General features: G+C 45.3%; 1 protein-coding gene across 2 annotated transcripts in view; it reads left to right on the forward strand.

Annotated features, from left to right (window-relative positions):
- The window catches only part of PRPS2 (phosphoribosyl pyrophosphate synthetase 2), a 69,529-nt gene that overhangs the window by 30,941 nt on the left and 25,643 nt on the right, over window positions 1-12,945 (forward strand). The window contains exons 2-3 of one of the 2 annotated variants that reach the window (XM_040336514.1): window positions 719-902; window positions 7,380-7,421. In XM_040336514.1, coding sequence (XP_040192448.1) covers window positions 719-902; window positions 7,380-7,421 — 226 coding nt within the window. The remainder of the gene's footprint in view (window positions 1-718; window positions 903-7,379; window positions 7,422-12,945) is intronic. The other variant, XM_040336515.1, reaches the window with a different exon arrangement.

A 12,945-nucleotide genomic window follows, 5' to 3' on the forward strand; every position in this document is an offset into this window, starting at 1 on the left:
GATATTACAAAATGTAAAGGAGAAAACAAAGACCCCCCCCCCCCCCCCCCCAAAAAAAAAAAGGTTCCACTTTAATATGCATAGATTGAATACATACCACAGTTCTGTGTATTGCAAGGGTAAATAGGGGTGAAAATTCAGAAGCTGTGTAATAACGTCAAATTTGAGCCCAATCAAACTCCTAGTTTAAACCTGCTAAATACATTCCAGGTGCATCAACACAAGATATCCAAAGTCTTAGCGTAAAAAAGGCCCATCTCCTGCCAGCATGCTGCCTAGGGGGGCCCTTGCTTTCTGTATGGAAGCAACAGTCTCTCTGCAGAGGTCCATTATGCCACCACCTGCTCAGTCAATGTTGTCGCTCTGCAGTCAGTGAAGCTCATGGTGCCTGCTGATTGGACAGCTCTTACTATTCACACTGTGGCTGCTTTCAGAAGAAGGCAAACTGTGTCCTATTCTCAAGTGACCACATGCTATGGTGTGCTGTGTTTTTGTCAGCGTCCTAGTAGTATCGAGGTCGGTCACCTTTTTGAATGAATAATTTTGACCAGCATCTGACTCGGTTATCTACACAAACATCTTAATATCTGAGTTATTTGCTATACAAATTTTTCTTATGTTGTGACAAGTTTTCAAGCAGGTATGATGCATCTTGTCAATAAGCATTCTGATTACAGCACATACAATTCTATTTCCCCCTTTTTCTTTATCATTATAGTGTTGAGATTGGCGAGAGCGTGAGGGGGGAAGATGTTTACATCGTACAGAGTGGTTGTGGTGAGATCAATGACAACCTAATGGAACTTCTCATCATGATAAATGCCTGCAAGATTGCTTCTTCCTCTCGGGTCACGGCAGTCATTCCATGTTTTCCATATGCTCGTCAAGACAAAAAAGACAAGGTAAGATAAAGCCACCTCTTCTTCTTATACTGGTTCCTCTATAACTTGATGCAGTTTTTCATAAATGGGCCACGGTTCTTTGAGAGTAACAGACCTTTTAACCTCTTGGTGATTTGAACCTAATGAATGCTTGCTTTACATTTTGCCATCACAATAAATTTAGCCTTGGGCAGCCTGATTTTAAACAGGCCTCACAATTCATACTGATGGGAAGATGTGATTTATGTGGATATTACTATCCTTTTTGTTTGCTTACTTTGTTTTTATTTTGCTAGCATGTGAGCCAAGAAAATCTAATTTTGATGAGGGGGAGCGTTCAAAATTGTGTGAATCACGGGTCAGCTGCCAGAGAACATAGTGTGGTGGGGCTAGCTGATAAAGAATATGCCAACACATGGGCAAGGTTGTTGGGAACATGTTGTAATGTTTGGGTAAAAGCTGCCAAAGATTCAAGCTGCCAAAAACTCTACTGCAGATTTTGTTGTGAAGACTACAACATGTTGGTGATAATGACCGTGTCTAGTTGGGACATAGGAACTGGAGATAAAATATTGTCTCTACTAGGGGGTGGGACCAGTCAGCAGTGCAATGCAGATGCCCAGGAAGGTTGGAAGGAGGCATTACAGTATGTTTTTTCAAACCATATTCTTTCCCCAAAAGGGAAACATCCAATCGCTTTATACCACACAGGGATGGGTATTGCAAGTTATGTGCCCCGTGAGCAGCTGGTGAGGGCTGAGGATCAAGTGTTGTAAGCAACCAGTCAGGGCTGTTTATTCAGATCAGGTTTCTGCTCACAGGAAAAAGGGAAAGAATCTCCAGCAAAAAAGGATGTGTAGGTTTATTTTAATTAGAAAAAAAGTGTGTGTGTATGTGTATGTGTATATGTGTGTGTATATATATATATATATATATATATATATATATATATATATATATATATATATATATATATATATATATATATATATACACACACACACACACACACACACACACACACACACACACACACACACACACACACACACACACACACACACACACACACACACACACACACACATATATATATATATATATATATATATATATATATATATATATATATACACACACTAAAATAAGTATTGAACCTAGGTAAATTATATTTCTAAAGGCGGTATTGATATGAAATTTTCACCACATTTCGGTAACGATCAATGCAATCCATACAAAAAAATAAAAATGTGACCTGTTCAATACTTATTTTACCTGCTGTATGTGTGTGTATATTTCCTATTTGGAAACTAGTCTCTCAGTTCCCCAGGAGGCTCCACCCACCCAGTGACAAGTCATTGCCCATATTTCTGTAATGCCATCATCTGTAATCCCATTTACACCTAGCTTTCAGGCTCCTGGATGGGGGTGGGAATACAGCATTATGTAGGAAGCTAACGCATATATCTCATTCCCCTGTACACCAACTTAGAGTTGGTCGTAAAGGTTTGTTTGTTATTTTCTAAATAGGTTCCTTTAGACACGGTTCACACTGGGGCGACACGACACGCGGCTCAGCCGCCTGACGTGTCGCGTCCCATTCAATGCAATGGAACCGTTCTAATAGGAGCGACGCAAGTCGCTCAGACTTAGAAAAAGGTTCCTGTACGACTTCGGGGGCGGCTCGGGGAGACCTGCATTGACTTCTATACAGAAGTCGTTTTGCAAATCGCCTCTGAAGTTGTCCTCGGGACGACTTGCAGAGTCGCCCCCGAAGTTGTGCCGCTGCTGTGTGAACCGACTCTGAAGCAAGTGCATTGTTGGTTCACTAATGTTTTCCTTTGAGTTTCCTTCTAAATGTTTTTTTCTTTGTCTGAATTTCTCACTTCCTGTTTCTCCTCAGTAAGCTTGCCCCTATCATCATCTGGCTGGGGGTTAGTCAGCCAGAACAGCTTACTGAGGAGGAACAGTAAGTGAGAAATTCAGACAAGGAAAAAAAAAATGGAAATGGAAGGAAAAGGTAAGTGAACCAACAATGCACTAGTTTAAAGGAACCTGTTAAGAAAATAAACAAACCTTTACAACCCCTTTAATTTCTGCCATTTTTCTAATCCTGAGAATTGGTGGTAATTCTTTAGGAATCGGTCATTACCACAGTGACCGATTCTTAAAATGGCGGTAGTAAGAGCTGCCTGAATTTGCTGCTCTAGTTGGGTAATGTTACCAACAACTGATGTAAATGTTTATCTGACCTTCTTGGAACTACTGCCAGAAAAGTGCCCTTATGGCAATATTGATTTCCCCTCTATGTGTTTGTTTGTTGTACAGCTCCAACAATTCTCACTATACTCCTTTATTATTGTTTTATGTATATGTTGCCCCAGTGGTAAAACCATGCACTGTACATAACAAATTATCAGGAGATCAAACCTACATTGACTTTTGATTTAGTGCTCAGTTGCTGGCTCTAGCCCAAGACCTAACCCACTTGGAACATATGACAGTGTACATGATACCAGGGCTCGACAAATCCCGGGCACCAGGTCGCCATGGCGACTAGAAATAGGGTCCTGGCGACTTGGCTTGTGAGCTGGCGCCATCTGGTGGTGAGCCGTTGGTATTACCACCAGATGTGTAAACTGGCGCCATCTGGTGGTGGCCGTTGGTATTACAAGTTAAACAGCAATTCTAATGTAATTTTTCACTATTTTCACTGCCATCTTCTTCCCTCTAATTAGAACCCCCAAACATTATATATATATTTTTATCCTAACACCCTAGAGAATAAAATGGCGATCGTTGCAATACTTTCTGTCACGCCGTATTTGCGCAGCGGTCTTACAAGCGCACTTTTTTGGGAAAAAATAACTTTTTTTTAATTAAAAAATAAGACAACAGTAAAGTTATCCCCATTTTTATATTATGAAAGATAATGTTACGCCGAGTAAATTGATACCCAACATGTCACGCTTCAAAAATTACGTCCGCTCGTGGAATGGCGACAAACTTTAACCCTTTAAAATCTCCATAGGCGACGTTTAAAAAATTCTACAGGTTGCATGTTTTGAGTTGCAGAGAAGGTCTAGGGCTAGAATTATTGCTCTCGCTCTACCAATCGCGGCGATACCTCACATGTGTGGTTTGAACACCGTTTACATATGCGGGCGCTGCTCACGTATATGTGTTCGCTTCTGCGTGCAAGCTTGTCGGGACGGGGTGCGTTTTCTGGCTCCTAACTTTTTTAGCTGGCTCCTAGATTCCAAGCAAATTTGTCAACCCCTGCATGATACAATTGTATGTGTACTGTAGTGTGCACCATGCAGACCAGATCTTATAATGACTGACTCTTATTAGAGTGGTCACAATATGCAGAAAGAGCAGACACTTGGGCTTTCACACTGGAGCGGTGCGCTGACAGGACAGTAAAAAAGTCCTGCTAGCCGCATCTTTGAGGCGCTGTAGAAGAGGTGAATACACCGCTCCTAAAGCGCCCCTGCCCATTGAAATCAATGGGCAGCACCGGCAAAGCAAAAACGATGGTAACGTTCCGCTGCTTTACTGCCGACATCCCCACCGCCCCAGTGTGAAAGGGGTCTTAAAGTGGTTGAAAACCTAAGATGTGAAATATGAACATAACATATCTTTCTATAGTGTGTACTTGTCTCAATTAAGAGCAGCAAGTGTCAATTCGGTCTGCTGCCTCATTCCTCCTGCAGCATGAATCGCTTCTGACAGGTTTTCGTGACACCAAGAGTGATGGGGGAGGGAGCTCTAGCTGATATGTAGCCTCAGCTGTGTGCTGTCCAATCCGCTCTCAGAGCTTTCATCCATGAACTCTGCAGAGTATCTTCAGCTTCCTGCTCCTTGTTTCTGGAAGCTCAGACAAGCTTTATAAATTCTGAACTTTGGCTGTAGAGAAGACTGCTGATAAACGGGTGCAACTTATGTAGGATATTTTTTTTTTTCTGTCCTCCAAGACCAGTTAGTTCACTGGGTATATGTAAGGTTTTACCACAACTTTAATTATTGGTTTTGATCAGAGTGTAGCGTTAGGATTTCTTGACACTATGCATGATCCACTTATGATCATTTTAACGTAGATATTGTTCATATGGAAGGTTCTAATTATAAATTGGGCCCTTTTTTATGTTCCAAGTGCTTCGTGTTATGTCTTCTGGATATTTTTCATACCCAAAAAAAAAAAAAGCTTTGAGCAACCACCTTAATGTCTATTGAGCATAATTGAGTTAATGATTAATTGAGTTTCCATCCAAATGCAAAGCCTTATTCTAGGGATGCTGACAACAAGTGCTCAATTTAGAAACGTAGCCTTGGTATAAACTGACATGATGTGCTATCCCTGGGTACACAGTGTTTTCTTAATGGTTCAGTTTTTCACTGTCTAGTAATTAACACTTTTATTTTTATTTTTTCTTTAGAAAGCTCTACTGCTTTGCTATTATATAGCCTTGAATAATAATGTAGAATAAAACATATAGGCCTGACCTGATGACATTTATTATTTTTTTTTTTTTTTCTCTCGCTCTTTTTGTTTAGTGCAAAAAAAAACCCAGCAGAGGTGACAAAATACCACCAAAAGAAAGTGTACAACGTTGCATGTCCACACAAATGTCAGTTAACGCGACGCAGTAGCGTATTGCAAAAAATGGCCTGTTCATTAAGGGGGCAAATCCCGATCCTTAAGTGGTTAATGAAGTTCTTTGCAATTATTAATGCATAAAGTGGAACTGAACTCAAAACACTTCTATCCTTTTCAGCTAATGAGGTTGCCATCTTGGCCTCGGTCTGATCTGCAACAACCTTAGCGTTGCACATGTGATCAGTTATGAAACCAGCTAATAATTGTTTGAAAGCACAAGCAAATGTTCGAGCATTCAGGGCATGCCAGGAATTTCCACGACTTGCTTTATGCTTCACGCCACCATGTGGATTTGTGTGTCTCCCCCTCCACCCCTGAAAACTCGCCCAGAACGATTGGACCCCTTTATATGGAAAGTTGGTCTAATATTGCTTTTTCTCTATGGTATATATGCTCCAACTTTACCGATTTTACGCACTAAGCCTCCTTACAAGCAAGCCTCATACCAGGTTATTGTGTGAAAGGAAGAAAGACCTCCATCACACAGCCATTTTATTTAACATATGCATAAAAACAAGTGCAAACTCTGCATTCAAGAGTGCATTAGCCTTGCACCAAGAACAAACACGCATACTCGTTTTGCTGGTTACCATCTCCACTTACTCACAGTGCAAGTCTGATCCCATATCGGATGTGTCCCTTCCGAGCGTACCGCGCGTCACTTCCAATTGTGCTGAATGGAGTCAGTTCCTGCGTCACCACGTTGAATGATGCCCTTAGGGAGCAATGCAGGAACAAATCATTCCACACGTCTTATATGCTACTTAACCCTTTATTGCCCTGATAGAATTTTAGTTTTTTTTTCTCCCTTCTTGCTCTATACTATAACATAGAGCTGCACGATTCTGTAAAAAATTTGAATCGCAATTAAACATTTTTTTGCTTAGAATAAAGCTCACAATTCTTGACGTAACATCTTTCACATTATCCAATAAAAAAAAATGGTCTAACTAGGGCCGAAATGACGAATTGATTCTGAAAATAGTATATACTATTTTCAGAATCAGTTAGTCAGCCGATTAGTTGTCCTGCATACATAATGCATTATTTGTCAAAGTGCCTGAAAACAGGCGAATGTGTGGGGAGCAATGCCTAATGGGACATGTAGTCCTGGGCAGGAACTAAGTGGTTCAAAAGGCATTTTTTTTTTTCACCTTGCTATATGGGCATGTTATACTATACTTTGCAGCTTGATATTGTGGCACCCTGAGGGCAGGAGGAGCCAGAAGCGTGGGGGGGGGGGGCAGAAGAGGAGGATCAGGGCTGCTCTGTGCAAAACAATTAGAGCAGGTAAGTATAACATGTTTGAAATTTATTTTATAAAAATTACTTTAACCACTTCACGAAAAACAATGTACCCGTACATCAGTACTTTTGATGCTAAATAACGGGGTTATGGCTGCAGCAGCTAGCTGCCATAACCCGGTATTTTCTGGAACGTTGTGCATTTCTCTTTAAGATAAGTGGTCTTCCCGACGGATTTGCGTTGAGATACATTTTATCTGGGGCAGGAGAGGCGCCCCACCCCCCCTCTCGCTGTGCTCAAGCCGTCTCCGCGCTTACCGACCCACTCGGCTCCATAGCATGGGAGGGCGAAAGACGTCAAACGTCACTTCCGGCCATAACTCTTAAAGGAGTTTTTTTATTTATTTTATCTTTTTGACTATAGATCTCATATTTAGAGGTCCTGTCATGCTTTTTTTCTATTACAAGGAATGTTTATATTCCTTGTAATAAAAATAAAAGTGACCCAATAAACATATTTTTTAAAAGACAGTATCAAAATAAATATAAAGTAAAATAAATAAGAACATTTTTCTTTCTTTCTTTTTTTAAAGCGCCCCACCCCGACGAACTCGCACGCAGAAGCAAACGCATACGTAAGTAGCGCCCGCGTACAAAAACAGTGTTCAAACCACACATGTGAGGTATTGCCGCGGTCGTTGGAGCAAAAGCAACAATTCTAGCCATAGACCACCTCTGTAGCTCAAAACTGGTAACCTGTAGAATTGTTTACACATTGCCTATGGAGATTTTTAAGGGTAAAAGTTTTTTCGTCATTCCACGAGCAGGCACAATTTTGAAGCGTGACATGTTTGGTATCAATTTTTCTCAGCGTAATATTTTATCTTTCACAGCATAAAAAAATAATTGGGCTAACTACTGTTTTCTCTTTCGTTCATGGCATAATCTTGACATTAGGGTATTGGTCTTCTATCAGGAGAGGACTAGGCAGAAACATGTTAAAGTGTTAAAACAACCTCAAACTGTACAGTATTGCCCAGGGGTGATCCCTCTGGGTACAACCCCGCTCCACTGCATCCAGCCGCTCAGTTTTTTTTCTGCCCAACATTGGACCTGGCTCCCTGTGGGCCCATTGGTCTTGGAGATTTTTTTCTACTTTTTGATCCTGAGATCTACTATCAACTGCTGACTGGGTGACAGACTGGATATCATAGATCCTTGTAGTCTCCCCAGTTTGGCCATCGAGCGTGTACAGACCATTAGCTACGTGCTGGGTCTGCCACGACATGCCCCATTGCTCCAGGGGTGGCTGGTGAGCTACATGCTCCGGGGTACACATATGACCGGGCTATTACTGTCTGTGTCAGTGTGCCAGAGCTGACAGCCACGCTGTACCGCTCGGGTGATGGGTCTGTCAGGAATGCTTCTAGCAGTCCACGCAGGGATGGGTTAGTAAGGTTCCTCCTGTTACGGCAGGATGGAACAGCTGGGCATTCCTGGGGGTGGGGGCGACTAGGGGGTCTCTCGCCCTCCTTTTCCTCTCTCCCTGTCCTTTCCCTCCTCCCCATGCTCTCTGAGCTGGGCCTGCTGTGTACCTGACTGGGGGTCCTTCCGGGGGGCTCCGAGTTCTGGCTGGGGGCTGTACTGGGCTTGGGTGGTCCACTCTCTCCATAGGGGGTGTCTCAGTGTGTTCAGGGGTGAAGGCCTCCGTGTGGTGTCGGCGTGCTGTTGCCATTTTCTTTTACTTCAGAGATAGTCGGTGGCAATTTTCTTGTAGCCGCTCTTGTCTTTACTCTGGATGAACAGCTGCCATTTTCTTGTAGCCATGCTTAAGCTTTGCCTCTAGCGCTGGTAATGTTTCTCCTGAACGGCGCACACGACTCAGAAACCCTACGGCTGATGGGAGAACGGATGGCAGCTCGGCAGCGCTATGCCTGTGTCAGAGTGGTAAGTCCTGCGGGGGGGGGGGGCTGGGTCTGTGGCAGCTAGGAGGGTGGACGTTGTGCGCCCTGACTTGTCCCAGAAGGATGTCAGGTGAGCGCAGGTGAGCATGGCGTCAGAAACTGGTGCTTCTTCCCCAGAATCCCTGTGATGGCAACCAGTTCCCCTGCACTTTAGTACCTATGGAGGTTTTGTGGGGACATCCCCGGCGGTCCTGGAGTCCTTGTTGCCAGGGTGGAAGGGCCTTGCGGGTGCGCAAAGGGGGTTATGATGCGTCCCCTCCCCCCACTGTCCTCTGGGGAATTTCTCTGATTCAGACTCTGGCCTTGCAGTGGCTAACATCCCCTGTTCTGATGTGTCAGAATATGCGAACCAGGACCGTTTGGACAATGCGGGTTACTCTGTGTCCCAGCCAGCGCAGGAGTGCGCTTGCGGGATTCCCAAACAAAGATGGAGGATACGGCGAGGGCATCTACTGAGGTGTCGGTACCTACTGGGTTCCATAAGCCGGCTCTCATCGCTAGGTTTTTTTTCCCTACCTAGCCTATTTTGATAAGTTCATATACAAGGATTGGTAACTGCCGCAGCCTGAAACGCATGGCAGTCCGTTATCCCTTTTTGAGGAGAGTTTCCTGAACAATGGTCATCTCCGCGATTTGTCGGGGCCCCTACCTTTTTGAGGACCGGTAGACAGGATGGCTGAGGCGGTGGCCCGGCCCATGGTCGCGGTATTTTGGTCAGCATTGAAGCCACTGTTGGCCACGACCCTGGTGTCACTGATGCTTCCTGAATGGGAAAAAGTTTGCTGCATCGTGAGCAAGGAAGCACCAGGCTTCCCCGATCTGCGTGAAACTGGTGGACCAGTTGGTGCATGACATGTCTGCAATATGGTCTTGGATACAGCTTCCTTGCTGTCCAGAGCTGGCATGCTGGTTCGTGGACCAGACGTCCGAGAAAACTCTGGCTGATTGCCCTTTCAGACTTAAAGGCTATTTGGAGACTCGCTGGAGGACATTCTTGAAAATGTAATTTTGGGCTAAGAGCACGCTGCTTCCACAATCCAAAATGGGTAAGGAGCCACGCTGTAGGCCAGGGCCTTCCTTTTCCACTCGCAAGTGTATTTTTCGTCCGCCCGGGCCCGCAGGTGCCTGCTATGGGACAAAAGCATCCCTGGGTTTTTTCGCTAGCCGAACAAGCCTGCGAACCGATTTGCGGCACCATGGAGGCTCACCCCGCCTGACTTCGGGTAGGGGTCGCTTTTGAGAGGTTGCACATCGGTGAACCTCCCTACTTTTAACCAGTGGGTCCGTGAAGTGGTCTCTTTGGAATACAAGTTGAGTTTCTCTCTTGTCCACCAAACGGTTTTCTCACTCCGGCCTTCATCTTCTTTCGGCTCTCCGGGACGCCTTGTTTAGGGCAGTGCAGGACTTGCTGATGCACAGGGTGTTGGTGCCTGTGCCGACACTGAAAAGGTTTTTATGGATTCTACTCCAATCTGTTTGTAGTCCTTAAAGGGAGGGGTCAGTCCAGTCTTGGATCTCCAGACTCTCAACAGCCTTGTGAAGGTACCAAAGGTTCAGGATGGGATCAGTTCGCTCTGTGGTCGTTGCACTCCATCTGGGGGATTTTCTGGCATCCTTGGGCACCAGGGGCGCATACTTGCATGTCCCCCCATATATCAGGCTTCAGAGTTTTCTGCGCCTTGCAGTCGGGGACGATCGCTACCAATTTGTGACTCTCTTTTTGTCCTGTCATCGGCACCAAGGTGCTCGTCCCGATCCCGGCCTTGCTAAGACGGCGAGGATTCGCTATCATGGGCTACCTGGACGACCTCCTCCTGAGAGCTGCTTAGGACTCAGAATTAGAGGAGGATGTGACGATTGGCAGTCAGACCCTTCAAGAATTTGGTTGGATACTGAACCTCTAGAAGTCGGTGTTGGTGCCGACTCAGCGCCTGGAAGACCCGGGCTTAATTCTGGACTTCTCAGAGGCAAAGGTTTTTCTCCCTTGGGAACAATTGAAGACTCTTCAGGCGGAAGTGAAGCTGTTGGCATCCCGTAGGTGGTTGTCGCTGCGCTTTTGCATGCAAGTTCTGGGTCTCATGGTAGCCTCCTTCGAGGCGGTACCATATGCTCAATCCCACACTTGAGTCTTGCAGAAGGAGATCCTGTCCAAGTGGGACAAGTCTCCATTGTCCCTGGATTGTCAAATCCGGGTGAGCCAACTAGTCGGGACTTCCCTGGTCTGGTGGATGAGATCTCCGGCCCTTCAGTCCAGGAAGCCGTTCCTCTCCTTTCACTGGACGGTGATCACGACAGACACCAGCCTGACTGATTGGGGGGAGTTTGGGGTGTTCAGTCGATGCAAGGTCACTGGACGCAGGAAGAGTTCCACCTGCTGATCAATGTACTGGAACTTCGGGCGATCAGGCAGCGCCTCTCCACATGGTCAGAGGCTACAGGGGCATCTAGTCGGAAAAACGTCACGGCGGTGGTGTATGTCAACCATCAAGGAAGAACAAGAAACTGTGCTGCTGCATCGGAGATCGCTCACATCCTGCGGTGGGCAGAATGGAGCCTGTCGGCTCTATCGGCCGTATGCATTCCGGGCGTAAAAAACTGGCAAGCGGACTACCCAAGTCACCAGATGCTGGACAAACGAGAATGGTCGCTACACCCGTATGTGTTTCGACTCTTTTGCCTGAGATGGGGCACACCAGACGTGGATCTCCTGGCTTCTCGACTCAATCGGAAGGTATTGAGGTTTGTGGCCAGGTAAAAAGATCTCTGGGCGGACGTGACAGACGCGTTGGTGGCTCCGTGGGGGCAGTATCGGCTAATTTATGCCTCCCCAGCTAAAGCTTCTCCCTCATCTATTTTGCAGGGTGCAGACCGAGGGGATTCAGATGATTCTAATTGCTCCAGATTGGCCTCTGCGTCCCTGGTACCTAGTGCGGCTGGTGACAGATGTTCCTTGGCGTCTACCGATGTACTTAGAGGGACCGCCCCCTGGGCTGTACTGTATAGTTTTGAGGTTGTTTTAACACTTTTAACATGTTTTTGCCTAGTCCTCTCCTAATACCCTAATGTCAAGATTATGCTGCTGTGTCCGTCCATGAACTTCAGAGAAGTATTTTACGGGGAGTACAAAAATCACTTTTTATTTTTTATTTATTTTTTCCCAAAAAAGTATGCTTGAAAAACCGCTGCACAAATGCGGTGTGACAAAGTATTGCAACAACCACCATTTTATTCTCTAGGGTGTTAGAAAGAGAAAAATTATATAGGTGTGTGTGTGGGTTGGGGGGTGTTCAACTTGTGTCAAAAAGAGGCTCGGGCTGAAGTGGTTAATCACTCTGTAGGGAATATCGGCATGTGAACCCAGAGAAGGTGGAGGCTGATAGACTGGAGGGAATGGAAGGCATTTACAATTGCATTTAAAGTAAACTTTTACCAGTATTGTGCCTGCCTGGGGTAGTACCGACTGTTATGCCATTTCCCCCAAAAAAACATTTCCTATTTAAATTGGACCAAACGTACATCTTGGGTTTTAAATGGCCATCGCAGCCCTTTTATTACAAATAACCATGAAAATTAGTTTCTTGCATAATATAAACGGTAATAAACATAATATATTATAAACTCTCAGACTAAAATGTAACTGCCTGTTTTTGTGTTATGGCTAGGATTTTTGAAGGCACCCTTGACTGACTAACCAGCTGTATCTGGCACCACCTTGCCCTTTTACGGCCCCCAGCCGCAACTTACACACTTGGGGACAATTGTTTGGCAATTTCTCCAGCCGATACAGCCAACTGCCCAGAACGGCTCTTACTTCCGCCTTATTAGGGCAGGAACACCTATACCAGAGATGGGCCCAAGCCATTGTTTACGATGAACATGACCATCCCCACCTTCAAAAACCCTACGACCTCGGCCACAGACGCCCAGCGTGAAACCTTGCGCCTGGGTGGCCCGCCACACCCGAAGGGCAAGCTGTATACCTTCCTGCAGACCTAAAGACCAAAGGTCAATCCCCACCACATTCAAATGAACACCATCCCCTCTCAGAAACAGCCAATGGTCCTTTTCCAAGTCCCAATGGCGGACAGCCTAGCCACAGTTACGGACAACATTTTTTGCCACCTCCTTGTTCACCTTGATCCTGGCTTTGTTGACCCTCCACATTTGGCGCCAATCGTCGGGAAGCCCTAGCTGC

The sequence above is a fragment of the Rana temporaria genome, chromosome 2 (assembly GCF_905171775.1).
Source record: "Rana temporaria chromosome 2, aRanTem1.1, whole genome shotgun sequence".
In the NCBI taxonomy this organism is placed as follows: domain Eukaryota; kingdom Metazoa; phylum Chordata; class Amphibia; order Anura; family Ranidae; genus Rana; species Rana temporaria.